At 38.3% G+C, this 15,362-nt stretch overlaps 1 protein-coding gene across 15 annotated transcripts in view; it reads right to left on the bottom strand.

The window, feature by feature from the left end:
- Nucleotides 1-15,362, bottom strand: part of NDRG3 (NDRG family member 3) — a 78,077-nt gene that overhangs the window by 10,800 nt on the left and 51,915 nt on the right. For all 15 annotated transcript variants that reach the window (XR_003236710.2, XR_003236711.2, XR_011996927.1 and 12 more), the window contains 4 exons: nt 9,843-9,899; nt 3,851-3,954; nt 2,004-2,069; nt 1,830-1,881 (listed from right to left, as the gene is read on the bottom strand). Coding sequence is in view for 11 of the 15 variants with exons in the window: in XM_026009743.2 (XP_025865528.1) it covers nt 1,830-1,881; nt 2,004-2,069; nt 3,851-3,954; nt 9,843-9,899 (279 nt within the window). In the remaining 4 variants the exon portion in view is untranslated. The remainder of the gene's footprint in view (nt 1-1,829; nt 1,882-2,003; nt 2,070-3,850; nt 3,955-9,842; nt 9,900-15,362) is intronic.

The following is a 15,362-nucleotide window of genomic DNA, read 5'->3' as shown; positions in this document are numbered from 1 at the left end:
AGCATCTACTTTGAGATTCAGATGGGACTCCTGAAGTTCTTATCTATAAATGCTGAAGATGAGGAAATCAGAAAACAAGACCTTCTCTGTATTGGCCAATCTATCTAGTCATGAAAAAGAACTGGAAATCTTATTTTTAAGTCCATGCAAGTTTATACAAATAACTCAGCATTATTAGAAAATTCTAATTAAGGGTATTTTCTAAAAATAACAATGTTTTCCTGTTTTAGGTCATATGTTTGTGAAGAAAAAAGAAAGTTTTTTTTAAAGTAATCTCTATATCCAATGCGGAGCTCAAACTCATGACCCTGAGATCAAGGGTTGCGGGTCGCGCACTCTACCAACTGGGTGCTCCTACAGAAATGTTTTTGATAGATATTTTTGTACCATGTATCTCTATCTTTATAGCCAGAAAAGACTGAGCTTTATAAAACTCCTTCATGATGAGTTGGGATCATCACTATAACTTTATCACCTTTGGGGAAAATTTTTTTTTTTTTGGACTTGAGGGTCATTTACCTCTGTGCTTAAGCCATCCCGTTATGTTATAGCAAACACAAAATGTTTTACAGGATGATTCAGAGAGGTATGAATATATCATCACATCTACCTCAATCTACACTTACTCTGCCCCATAAGCCTTCTCACCTATGGCTACATCCCTGATTAGCTACTAGACTCCCTTTCCCAAAAGCCTTACTCCCTAACCTTTTTCTCTAAAAAGAGCAGAAGTGAAGGCTGCTAAAGAAAACAACGTAATCTCACACAGATACCTACTTAAACTACATATACTGTAGGAAAAACTAATAGTAATAGTAATTGTAATAGTAATAGACACATGAAAAACTGTCAACTTCATTTGTAATTAAAAAATTCACATTAAAACAGTGGGACACCATTTTAATCTATTAAATTATTAATAAAATTTAAAAATCCAGTGTTGGACAAGATGCTGTGAAACAGGTTCTCTCATACATTGTTGGTGCCAACATACTGCTATGTCCTTTCTGGAAAGGAATTTGCAAATGTTATCAAAAATTTTGCAAAGGTTTATGATTTGTGACACATTAATTCCACTTCTAGAAATCTATCCCAGGGAAATGATAAAAAATTCAATATGGATGTTCAAGAGCAACATTATTAATGGTGCAAAATCTGATATAATCAACTGGAGAATGAGGTTAAATAAAGGTACATTTACAAAACTAAACATTATACAGATTTACTGACTTTATAAAGTGGAAAAAGGCTATCAAAAATCCTATCAGTAACCAGGTCCCCAAACCTTGCATGTTTAATATCACCCAGGGTATGTTAGAGGAAAAATAATAGTTTACCTTTGGGTAACAGGATTGTGATGTTTCCTCCTGTCCTTCTATTTTAAATTTTTTTCATATTTTCTACAATTAGCAGTTTTATTTTTACCAGTGCATTATATACTTGAGGAGGAGACAGAGGAAAGCATATAGGCTCTTAGCAGCCTTCCAGCCTGATACAGCTCCAGGCTGTATCTGGTGGCTGCAGAAGGCTGAATGAAGGGCTGTCAGAAATCCGACAATAAGCAAATGGTGTTCAGTCATAGTACTTGCCACAAAGTGAACTGCACCACATAATGCAATCAAAGGTAATACTGATCCCTTCTAATGAAATCTAGTAGTTGATGAGGAATTCATTTTCCAATCTGGATAATAAAGCGCAAACCCTGATATATGTAATCAGAAATAACAAAAACTACTATTTATCAATTGTTTCCAGTATTTCAGCAGTGTGCTGTATACACTTTATTATGTTTAATCTTATTTATCTTCACAACATCAGGACATACTTACCACAGCCTCAACTGCAGGTGAACTGTCCCCTACCACCAAGAGAGTAGAACACCTGGGGAAAGGCAAAATAAGACATGACATTCTGCAAATAGCAGCTATATTCCACTAAATACTGAATTAGTTTATAAAAGGCAAAGATACTTAGCAATTTACTAGGGAAACTGAGGGACTTACTTTAATGTCTTCGATTTGTTATCATTTTGGCCCAGCAAGGGTCTTTCAATCTCTAGGTCTCTGCGTCTAGAAAACAAAGGAAGCAATACCCTTTTCAGGTAAAGTCATGGCAACTCAAGATTATTTCCTGGTTGTGAAAACCAAAATATATCAAGGAATTTGGAACTACCTTTCCTTCACACCTGATGAGGGAAGGGACCCTTCTACACTTTGTTCATGAGTAACCATTTCAGAGCATCCTGAGTGGTACGAGCAGGTAAGAGGTTCCTGGCTCAGCCCTGAGGGGTTTTGAGGCAGGAACAGCCTGAGGGTTTAGAGGCAACTTCAAAACTCAATAGCAATGCTACTGAAACTCTCAAGTTATGGTGTTTAATTTTCCAACTAGTTTATAGGAATAAATTCCTTCAAAGAAGGGGAACTTTTTTGGGGAAAATCTCTAACATAGTTTAGTGCAGTACTTAATAAACCTTTCTGATATATATATTCATGAGAGACACAGAGACATAGGCAGAGGGAGAAGCAGGTTCCGTGCAAGGAGCCCGATGAAGGGCCCGATCCTGGGACTTCAGGATCACGACCTGAGCCAAAGGCAGGTGCTCAACTGCTAAGCCACCCAGGCTTCCCAAACCTTTCTGATTTCAACTGAAAATGAGGAGGCTCTGTTATACAAAGAAAGGAGTTGGAGGTTCAAACTCTCTGGGTGAGTTTGGGTTAGTTACAGCTGACAAATTTTCTCAATCTTTTCCCATGTACTCAGAAAACTAGCAGGAGTATGTTTTAACCTTGGAGAACCTGGTACCAAAATAAAAATCCGACTCTTTCAGAGACTGGGGGAGACGTGACAGGTTTTGGAATGTACACAAACAAAAGAGAATTTACTAGTGTCCATGTATTACTTTTGCCCAATGACAAGATGTCAGCAAAGAGAAACTGAATCAAGGTCTAGGACTTCTATTCTTTGCCCCTTCTACACGTATTTTTCTGTCCTGCCTCATATTACGTGTATGTTGTTTTTTAAAGATTTTATTTATTTATTCATGAGACACAGAGAGAGAGAGAGAGACAGAGACAGAGACAGAGACAGAGAGAGAGGCAGAGACACAGGCAGAGGGAGAAGCAAGCTCCATGCAGGGAGCCGGATGTGGAACTTGATCCCGGGTCTCTAGGATCAGGCCCTGAGCTGAAGGTGGCACTAAGCCACGGAGCCACCCGGGCTGCCCTACATCTATGTTTTTGTGTGTGCATGTAACTTAGGTACTTTTTTAAATCTCTAAACATCTTAAAACTACAATTGGTATTTCAATGTGCCCTAAATGGCTTTTGGTTCATTCTTTTTTTTTATTTTTATTTTTTATTTTTTATTTTTTTATGTTTTTATTTATTTATTTTTATTATTTTGTTATTTATTCATGAGGCGGGGGGGCGGGCAGAGGGAGAAGCAGGCTCCATGCAGGGAGCCTGATGTGGGACTCGATCCTGAGTCTCCAGGATCACGCCCTGAGCCGAAGGCAGGTGCTAAACTGCTGAGCCACCTGGGAATCCCTTTTTTTTTTTTTTTTAAAGTAAGCTCTACACCTAATGTGGGGCTTGAACTCATGACCCCAAAATCAAGAGTCACACACTCTACCAACTAAGCTAGCCAGGTGCTCCCATTCATTTTCCTTGAAAGCTGCTGTCCTATCTGTCTGATAGCCCTTCCTCTTTTACTGTGGTGTAACAGTATGAGAGCAATCTCATGACACAGCACTCAAAGAAGTAGTTTATTTTACCCTCCCCTCTCCTTCAAATGTCCATTATCTTCTTAGACCTAGTTTATATTTAAGTGGAGGAATAAGAAACAACTGTACCCGTTGTAAGAACCCAGGAAGAGCTGTAAGTTTTCTTGATTGATATCTTGGGCAATATGCAGTCTGTAGGTTTGAATCAGGTCCAGGTTGGCCTGCAACTCTTCCTAGAACAATTGAAAAGAGACACAGGTAAACTTCTGAGCTATAGTACAAATTTATGTTGTTTGGTTTGCATTCTCAATGCCCAAAGCCTAATCTCTCTGCTTATGATGGGAAATGAGGCAGAGCCTGGGGCCTACTCTCGTATTGGTAGACTGAATGGTTGAAATGTTTATCTATAGTAGATTAGTTCAGTGCCATATTCTGTGTTGGATGAGGGCACAAAGAATCTATTATGACAAAGGCCGGTCACCAACTCCAAGCCAAATGTAAAAACTTAAGAGATTTTCTCTGAACTTCCTTCTTACTTGTAGCACCCACAAACTGCACTGGACTTGGATTCAAGTACTACCTGGGGAATTCAGGTCACTTAGCCATTCAGAACTCTAGTTTCCTTATTTGTGTTTTTTGCATGTTCTGTCATTCCTCATAACACATGAAGATAATAACCAGATATCTAAAAAGGCTGTTCTATCTATTTATTTTTAAACAGACTCTATGACTAATGCGGGCTTGAACCTACAACTCTGAGATCAAGAGTTGCATGCTCTACCAACTGAAGCAGCCAGGCACCCCTGACAAGGCTGTTTTAAAGATTAGATATAAAAGTTATGGGCATCCCTGGAGGCGCAGCGGTTTAGAGCCGCCTGCAGCCCGGGGTCTGATCCTGGAGACCCAGGATCGAGTCCTGTGTAGGGCTCCCTGCATGGAGCCCGCTTCTCCCTCTGCCTGTGTCTCTGCCTCTCAGTCTCTCTCTCTGAATAAATAAATTTAAAAAAATACTTATTTAAAATAAAATAAAAGTTATATGAATTGTAAAGTGGAAAATAAATGGAAGGTGGGAAATACATATGTACATAAGTGTACACCTGTACACAAGTGCGCACATGCATGCACACACACACAAAACTTGGCAAGCAGTTTTAAGCAGAACAGAAAACATTTGCTTTGGTGGAAAGAAATGGATCAGGGATAGTAGGAGAGCCAGTTAATCCAGGGTAGTGTGTAAAGGTTACCATCAAACCATGTAGAGAAATAAAATAAGGAGAGTATCTGTTTGTATTCTTACTACCATATAGATGAAGTCAGCCAAGAATAGATGGAAACTGACCAAATGGATCAGAGTCTACCTGAAACTAAAGGCACTACAATCATTCTGAGGAAATACAGTAAATGCTAAAGAAATTATAGTAAGAGAAGTAAATAACAAATGAAGCACAGAGTAATCAGAGATGAAATACATAGCCAGCTCTCCCTTGAAGGTCTGGAGAGGAACCTGAACAGCAAAGTTTGAGCTAAAAGAGGGAAAAAATGATAATGGTGTAAAAGGGGTAAAACTGGCTTAAGTACTAATGCAACTTTTTTTTTTTTTAAAAGATCATGGACTTTTTTTTTTTTTTTAAGATTTATTTATTTATTCATAGAGACACACACACAGAGAGAGAGGCAGAGACACAGGCAGAGGGAGAAGCGGGCTCCATGCAGGGAGCCCGACGTGGGACTCGATCCCAGGTCTCCAGGATCACACCCTGGGCCGCAGGCGGCGCTAAACCGCTGCGCCACTGGGGCTGTCCACTAATGCAACTTCTTAGGTAAAGCTGTTATATATACAAATTGCCTCCCCCTTCCCACTAAAAAAAAAAAAAAAAAAAAAAAAAAAAGCATAAACATACTGTTCTATACCTTGCTTCTCCCCTTAAAGTATGGTAGAGATCATTCCTTATCAGGACATATGCAGCTGTAGTTTATTTACACCACTTGTTTCTCCACAACCTTACTAATACAAATGGCCATTCTTTTAAATTTTTGCAAATTGGATAGATAAAAAAAGAGGATGTCACTATAGTCATTTTTTCTTATGGGTGAAGATGAGATTATTCATATTTCGAAACCTTATTTATTTCCATTTCAAGATATTAGAAGCAATACAAAATTTGCTTGCTTAAATTTTTTTTAAGTTTATTTATTTAAGTGATCTCTATACCCAACATGGGGCTCAAACTCACACCCTGGGATCAAGAGTTGCACACTCCGACTGAGCCAGCCAGGCATCCCAAGATTTTATTTTTTAAGAGTAGTTCTAGGTTGACAGCAAAATGTAAAGCAAGGTCTCTTGGTTTTTAAGCAAACTACTCCTCATTCCTAGAATGATCCTCTTCTTCCCGAAACCTAAAATGTTGAATTTTATTTATCCTTCAAGGCCCAGATGGGATACCTCCTCTGCATTGAAGCCCTTCCCTGATCCCCAAATTAAGAAGTAAACTTCTCCTGCCCTTGAATTCCTCTAGCTCCCTCATGGTGCCCCTCTCCTAAGGTACCCTGACAGGGTAGAGAAAGGAAAGCTTCAGAGCTAGGCACAAATCTGGCTTCATATATCCTCCCTCCGTAAGTTATTAGCTGGAAACCAGTTCATTCTTTATCTGTGAAGTGGGAATAATACAATTCCTATAATGAGATTATCAGACTGATTAATATACATAAAATGTCTGCCTGAAATTCATAGGTGTTTAGTGAAAGGTAGTGCTTATTACTTGTCTCTTTTTACCTGTGCTACAATAGTATTTCTATATAGCATATCTCCATACAGAGTGAACTCCCAGAGAATAAGGGCCATATCTTATATACTTTTCTCTCCTCCACAGCACTTAGCACAGAATTTCATTAACTTTGTGAACTGGTTTTTAAAGTTTACAGTCAAAACCAAGCATGCTGGGGCACCTGGGTGGCTCAGTGGTTGAGCATCTGCCTTTGTTTTTTTTTTTTTTTGAGCATCTGCCTTTGGCTCAGGTTGCGATCCCCGCGTCCTGGGATCGAGTCCCACATCAGGCTCCCCCATGGGAAGCCTGCTTTTCCCCCTGCCGGTATCTCTGCCTCTCTCTGTGTGTCTCTCATGAATAAATAAATAAAATTTTAAAAACAACAACAACAACAACAAAAAATAAAAATAAAAAAATAAAAAATAAAAACAACAACAACAAAAAAACTAAGCATGCTATGTCTTTAGGAGAGTACCCACTCTATGCAGCACATGTGAAAAGATCATAGTGTTTGAGACTTCCAATTAAAGATGCTAGATTAAAACACAATTTTACAGGACGTCTGGGTGGCTGCCTTCAGCTCAGGTCGTGATCCTGGAATCCGGGATCGAGTCCCACATCAGGCTCCTGCAAAGAGCCTGCTTCTCCCTCTGCCTATGTCTCTGCCCCTCTCTCTCTCTCTCTCTCTCTCTCTCTCTCTCTGTGTCTCTCATGAATAAATAAATAAATCTTTTTAAAAAACCCACACATGCAATTTTACTCCTAGAAAAATCATAAAAAGAATAGCAGTTTCTTCTTTGTAAGTCATAAACTACGAAGGACAAAGGCAACAGGAAAAAAAAAAACAACAGCAATAACATTTTGAAAGTGAGAAAGCATTAGAAAGACTGTAATTATTCATTTAGCAGATTCAGTAAGCCTGGTAGGCTGGCAGTGGGGAGAGTGAAAGAAGTCAGTGAACATGTACCATGTAGCCTGAAAAGGCTCGAGATTTGTAGGCACCAGTTCTCTCTGGAAGCAGAGGGTAAAGATGGGGCTAATGAAAGAAGATTAGTTCCAAGTTCTGTTAAATAAAAATATAACATCAGGAAGACAAGCAATCATGATACACAAAGCAAAAACAAACACAAGTGAAGGGAGAAAGAAAAATTCAACAATAGTAAGTGATAATTTTAATAACTCACTTTCATTTATGGATGAATAATGAGCCAGAAGATCACAATGAAATAGAAAAACTGAACACCATAAACCACTAGACCTGACAAGACACCCAGAGTACACTCCACTTAATGGTAGTAGAATGAATACACATCCTTGTCATGTGCTCATGGAACAGACAGGCCACATGATAGGATCATATGCTAGGATATAAAATAAATCTCAAGACATTCAAAAAGGAATGAAACATTAAATATATTCTCTGATCACAATGGAATGAAATTAGAAATCATTAACAGAAGGAAATCTGGGAAACTGAACAAAATACTAAATAATGCGTCAAAGAAGGAATCATTAGGAAATTAGAATATACTTTTGAGATAAATGAAACTGCCAGAACTTATGGGCTGCAGCTAACATATGTTGAGAGGGAAATTTATAGCTGTAAATGTGTATATGAAAAAAAGAAGAGAGATCTCTAATTCATAGCTAGCCTTCCACCTTAAGAAACTAGAAAAAGAAGGGGCATCTGCATGGCTCAGGTCTTCACCTCAGGGTCGTGAGTTCGAGCTCCATATTGGAAAGCTGATTTAAAAAAAAAGAAAACAACTAGAAAAACAGGAAAATTAAAGCAAGCAGAAGGAAATAATAATTGGAGTGGAAATAAATGAAATAAAGAATTTTAAAAAGAACAGGAAAAGAAAACCAATAAAACAGGAAAATTAAAGCAAGCAGAAGGAAATAATAATTGGAGTGGAAATAAATGAAATAAAGAATTTTAAAAAGAACAGGAAAAGAAAACCAATAAAACCAAACAATTGGGGCAGCCCCGGTAGCTCAGCGGTTTAGCGCCACCTTTGGCCCAGGGCGTGATCCTGCAGACCCGGAATCGAGTCCCATGTCCGCTCCCTGCATGGAGTTTGCTTCTCCCTCTGCTTGTGTCTCTGCCTTTCTCTCCCTGTGTCTCTCATGAATAAATAATAAAATCTTTAAAAAAACAAACAAACAAACAAACAAACAAACAAACAAACCAAAACAATTGGTTGGCTAGAGGTTGGCTAAAATAAGAGGTAAGATTCAAATTACTAAAATAGGGAGGAGGGCAGCCGAGTGGCTCAGCAGTTTAGCGCCTGCCTTCCGCCCAGGGTGTGATCCTGAAGACCCGGGATTGGGTTCGGTGTCGGGCTCCCTGCATGGAGCCTGCTTCTCCCTCTGCCTGGGTCTCTACCTCTCTCTCTGTGTGTCTCTTATGAGTAAATAAATAAAATCTTAAAAAAATAATAAAAAATTAAAAATGGGGAGGAAAGAGGAGATATTTTCAACTTTACAGAAATAAAAAGAATTACAAAGGAGTATCATAAGTAATTTATACCAACAAATTAAGTAACTGAGATGAAATGGATAAATTCCTAGAAAGACACATACTATCTAAAGCATCTCAAAAAAAAAAAAAAAATAAAGCATCTCAAAGAATAGAAAAATTTGAATAGATCTTTAATAAGTAAAGACATTAAATTAGTAACCTTTTCTTTAGTATACACAAAGAAAAGCTTTGTCCCAGATGGTGTCGCTGTAAATTCTACCAAACATTTAAAGAAGAATCAACAGCAATCCTTCCCCAACTCTTACAAAAAATATGATACTTATCAGCTCATTCAGAATCTTACTATCCAATGCACTCCTCCCTCTGAAAAGAGGACTGAGGTTACCTTTCCCAACCAGTAATTATCCATTACTGTTCACTGCCTCTACAGACTTCAGTTTTCTTACCAGTAAAACATGAGAATGCGCAAGATAAATTCTAAGGTTCTTTAAGCACTGACATTTGTTTCTTTTGGTTTCTTTTTTCTCTGAAATTTCTATTTTTGTGAAGCCTTTCCCAGACCTCATCATGGCTCTGAAGATGTTTGGTGAGGCATGTGATGTTATCAAACATTAACAGATGGCATGCTGCTCTAGGGGACAGGTGGCAGGGGAGGGGATCCTGTCTTCCCTCATCTCTTCAAATGCCAGAGGCATGTGGCACTGAGCTAATGTCTCTCCCTGAAGACTGGCCTTTGCTGGGCCACGTGCATCATACTCTGCCCTGGAAGTGGTACCCACTAGGATCCGGTGAACTCTATGGCACCCCGTCTTTCCTGAGGTAAATAAGATTTTGCTGCAAGCCAACAAACAGCTGGCTTGGAATAAGCACTTACCTGACCGAAGTGATGAGCCAAAATAATGTCCACAACATTGGTTGTCAAGCCTGAGAGCTAAAAAAAGATAGAAGCTTTGTGTCAAAGGAGTTAAGCATACATATTTATCAAGCGGCCCACTCATGATTACTGTACTTTATTGTACACATGTAAACCCTCAACAAACAAAAGCATAACTCAGGGTCACACATTTTCATGAGATGGTGGTTTCAAGATACATGATAACAAGAAACAAGTCAGAAAAAACCGAAGTCTCCCTTTCACAGAAATAATATCGTCTGCTTTGAAATAGGTGGCTAGAGGGGTACCTGGATAGCTCAGTTGGTTAAGCAACTGCCTTCGGTTCGGGTCATGATCCCGGGGTCCTGGAATTTTTTTTAAATATTTTATTTATTTATTTATTTATTTATTTATTTATTTATTTATTTATTTATTTATCTATCTATCTATCTATCTATTTATTTATTTGATACACAGAGAGAGGCAGAGACATAAGCAGAGGGAGAAAGAGGTTCCCCACGAGGACCCCGGTGTGGGACTCAGTCCCAGGACCCCTCGAATCACATCCTGAGTCACCCAGGCATCCCCGGGGTCCTGGAACTGAGCTTGCATCAGGCTCCCTGCTCAGCATAGGGTCTAGTTCTCCTTCCTCTGCAGCCCCCCACTCGTGTTCTCTCTCTCTCTCTCAAATAAATAATTTTTGGAGAAAAAAAAATAGGTGGCTAGAAGAAATGCTGGTCATTTCTTCTTTGAAAACTTAAGACCTAGAACACTTGGCTACTAGCTACTTCATTCTTATGTATGTTTCTTCATTTACACTTGTGTCATGGCTAACAAGGATTGATTTAAGACTACTTCCAAGTCATCCAAGAATTAAAAAAAAATTTTTTTTTTCCTTTCCTGGAGTTTTTGCTATCATTTCAGGGAGTGGGAGGAAATTGCTGTTTACAGAATGTTCCTGAGTTTTGAACATTTTTCTATTTTTTTTCCATTTCAAAATGATGCATATCACACAGTCTAATAAATGCAGCAATCTGTGCAAATCTGCACACAGCTAGTCTATTTTCAGAAAAATTTCCAACTCAAATTATATTGCTGATTCCCTGTAGCCTTCTTCCTTGGTTTTATGCTTCATTCCTACTGCTAACTTGGATTAGAGGTGAAGTGCTGAAATGGGAGTGCAGATGGAGAAGAGGAGATGAGGAGACAGACATGGATAAAGGTAGAGCAGGATCGCAGAGTCCCAGAAAGGTTAAGGAAGCCCAGAAATCTTCACAGAAGTGACCAATGATGAAATTGTTATAAATTAAAGATAATTAGAATTAAAAAAAAGATAATTAGAATTAATAACAACCATTCATGTTTAATACTCATAAGGTCATTCTCAAGTCTTATAACAATTTTTTTTAGGTTATTAACACACAGTTTATTATCCATTATTGAGAGTGTTCAGGTAAATTTTAATATAACCACACAACTAAACAGGAATTAGAACAAATTTTAAATAAGTCAGGTTATAAGAAAGAATTTCCACAGCAGCTGGCAATAGCATCATTAATATATTGTATATCAAGCTGGAGTATGCATATTTCTCTAATATTTAAGTGTGGGGAGAAATGGATAAATTTTTTAGAATCTAGTCTACTGGTAGATGAAGGTTTTTTTTTTTAATTCTAGTGTACTTAACATACAGTGTGTTATATTCGTTTCAGTTGTATAATACAGTGATTTAACAATTCCAAATATTACACAGTGCTCATCAAAGTAAGTATAATCTTAATCCTCTTCAGCTATTTCACCCATCCCCCCACCCACCTCCCCTCTGGTACCATCTGCTCTCCAGTTGAGAGTCTGTTTTTTGGGTTGTCTCTCTTTTTTGTCTGCCTTTGTTTGTTTGCTGTTTCTTAAAATTCCAGTAGGTGGGATATTTTAATATTGTTAAGTAATTTTAAAGTAATACATGTTTATCATAGAAAATTAAGAAGAAAAAAAAGAAAATTAAGAAGATATAGAATATGAAAGGGAAAATAAAAATCATCTGTAATGCTACCACCCAAAGATAGAACTACTAGTAACAAATTATTTTCCCTCTTTATTTTTTTTAATATAGTGGGTAAGACCAGCACTTTTATTGATTTTTATTTTTTTAAGTAATCTCTACACCCAATATGGGGCTTGAAATTACCACCCTGAAACGAAAAGTAGATGCTCTACTTGATGTGGGAAAGTAAGGCAAAAGAAAAAATTAAATTTCTTTACTGCCTACAGCTCTGTGACAAGTCCTTGAAATAGGCAGAGTGACCTTCCTCTGGGACCTCAGATGCCTTGATGTTGCACTTTCTTTGCTAAGGGCAAAAGGCAATCTTAGTTTAACATTATCCAGGCACCCCAGGATCTTGTAAATCTTCTTTAACATATAAAAATTCCTTTGGAGAGGCACCTGGGTGGCTCAGTTGGTTAAGCATGTGATTCTTGATTTTAGCTCAGGTCATGATCTCAGGGGTTGTGAGATCAAGTCCCATCCTGGGCTCTGTGCTGGGCATAAGAGCCAGTTTGGGTTTATCTCCTGATCTCTCCTTCTCTCCTTCCCTCCCCTAAAAAAAGTTTCTTTGGAAACTTCCCTTATCTCTACCCCCAAAGATATATGTTGGCAGTCATCCTCCAAGCATATGGCCACTGATACACACCTGAAGGGTCTCAGGACCTGAGTTTTACTAGACAGAAATGAATGACCCTTTCCTAACAATAGCTACCCCCTCAAGGTCCTGGAAACCTTGCTTCTAAAATTCTTGGAGACTTAACACTATCCCTAATCCCCTCCCAACTTGAAAGTATATAATCAGTCACCTATCACAACCCCAGTGCAGCTCTTTCTGACCACAAGTCCTGTCTTGTGCTTTAGTAAAACTACCTTTTTCTACTAAAGACTTCGTTAAGAATTCTTTCTTGCCTATTAGCTCTGAACCCCACATTTTCTATATTAGACTGAGCCAGGCCAAATTATTTTCCCTTCTTTCTTGTGCATATCTACCTAACAAAGTTGGGACATATATAGTTTTTTTTTCTATTTTTTAAACATGAGAATATTCTCGTTTCTTTAAATAACCAAAAAACAAAATTTTGGTTGTAGGATAGTCCATTCTATGGTTATATCATAATTTTGTTGATCTTAAACTGTTTCCATATTTTAGTCCTATAAACAAGGTGTTAATGAATATTTTGGCTCTTTGACATCCCAGCTGTGTGACCTTAAGCAAATGATTTAATTTTTCTGTGGGATAACAATAGTAGTACCACTTCACTGAGTTATCCTCAGAATGAAAAGTTTAAACATACTTAAAACATTTAGGAATAGTGCCTGGTACATAGCAAATTATGTGAAGAACAAAGGCAAAAGAAAAGGTAGATAAAATTAAATAACCTTTTAACTTGCAGCCCACTGACAAATACTTGAGACAAGCCGAGTGTGACATTCCTCCAAGGACTCCCAATCTTAATGTTAATGTCTTGCTAGACTTTGGTGTGACAATAGCTAAGCCTACAGGATCCTTTAAGTCTTCTTTAACATGTGAAAATCCTTTTGGAAACTTTGTTTCCGTCCCCTCCCAACTAAAAAGTATATAATCAAATCAACTGCTCCTCACAATCCCAGTGCAGCTCTGTGAGCCCTTGGGTCTTGTTCTCATCCTTTTATTATCCTCCTATTTAAATCTTTGCAAATATTATTAATTATTCTTCAGGTAAGTTCCTAGGTATTGAATTATTGGATCTCATGGTTGAGTATCAATAAAAATTCTTGATACATATGACAAGCTGGATAGTGGTATTTTGGAGACTATCTTCAATTGTGTGTATTAAAATAAACATAGTAATTTACAAATACTTTGGGATAGGGATTTGTTTAAAAATGAGATTATTACATTAGGGATCTTTTAGCAAGTAATGAAAGCTTGGGTTATTTTTTCCTCTGGAAAACTATAACATCACTGATTCAATATTAATCTCAAAGTTTCAGATTGAAATAACATACAAATAGCATTTGTACTTTTTTTTTTTTAAGATTTTATTTATTCATTCATGAGAGACAGAGAGAGAGGCAGAGACACAGGCAGAGGGCGAAGCAGGCTCCACACAGGGAGCCCAACGTGGGACTCGATCCCAGATCTCCAGGATCAGGCCCTGGGCTGAAGGCGGCGTTAAACCTCTGAGCCACCAGAGCTGCCCAGCATTTGTACTTTAGTAGAGTGTTTCAAAAGTAATTCTTTTTCCAACACAGGTCAGTTCAACGCAAAAGTTATAAAGTACTATGTTTTTACCCTTATTCCCTCTTTTCACTCTGGTTGTTTGCTGGATTGTTTATATTTGTAAAGTCAATATCATGAGGGCAAAGCACAAGCTAACACTCTCTCCCCTTAGCTCCCAGAGGTGGGATATGTGTGACATTCCTCAAGGAATTCATAGTACCTTAATGTTAATGTTTTGCTAGAGACTAAAAATAGCCAGACCTCCAGGATCCTATCACTCTTCTTTAGCATGAAAAAAATACCATTGGAGACTTAGGTTATCTCTACCCTCCTCAGCCCTGCCCCCTAAGTATATAATTAGCTCCACACCATCCCAAGTGCAGCTCTTTCTGTCCTTGAGTCCTGTCCCTGTGCTATAATAAAAACACCTCTTTGCACACAGTAAACAACTCAAGAATTCTTTCTTGACCATTAGGCTCAATGATCCCACATCATACTTTTGGTGCCCTGTACACGGATTCTGCATCTTCCTTCACCTGGACTTCCAGCTTTGGTGCAAATTTGGTGAGTTACTCTCTCTCTTTTTAGGTTCATTTTAGAGGGTATTCAAGGAGTATGGTCTTACTGGAACACTTTCATGTTAATCGCTCAGGCTGCATAGCCCTCAGCTATTCTACAGGGAGGAACAGACCCTTGCCTTTTGGCTGGAAGCTAGTACCCTGGCCAGAATGGTAATAAGACTCAGAAACTTGATGCCCTCTCTTTATTCCTATTCTTATACAAAGTTGTCTTTCTTGGACATAGGACAGCCACCTAAGTCACTAGGATGGCTGCCAATCTTAAGACTCCTGTGTAAGGTTTCCTCCTCATGGACCTAATGTCACATTTCTGGTCTAGCCATTTCTGGTCATAAGACCTCCCTCAGAGCCAGCTGAAACCAATCCTTTATTGGATTAAAACCCAATCAGTGACAATTTCCTAGGGAAGTTGGCTGTAAGGACTACACATGTTGGATGTCATTTAGACCATGATGGATTTCTACCTTTACTATTCTTCATCAAAGTCTCCTAATTACTTATATTATAAAATTGGCTAATTTCCCTTTGTAAAACTTTCTAGTGTTTTACTTGTGTTAAAATGGTGGGTTCTTCATGGAATGACAAGGCATGGTATTTTGGTCCATTCACTGGCCCCCATTTATAGTCCAGAATGCAATGGGGGAAGCACGGGGATACTAGCAATCCCTCCTACAGGGCCTTTACGGCAGGGCAGAGTG

The sequence above is a fragment of the Vulpes vulpes genome, chromosome 14, assembly GCF_048418805.1.
Source record: "Vulpes vulpes isolate BD-2025 chromosome 14, VulVul3, whole genome shotgun sequence".
Lineage (NCBI taxonomy): Eukaryota > Metazoa > Chordata > Mammalia > Carnivora > Canidae > Vulpes > Vulpes vulpes.
This window is presented reverse-complemented; position numbering and strand designations above follow the sequence as displayed.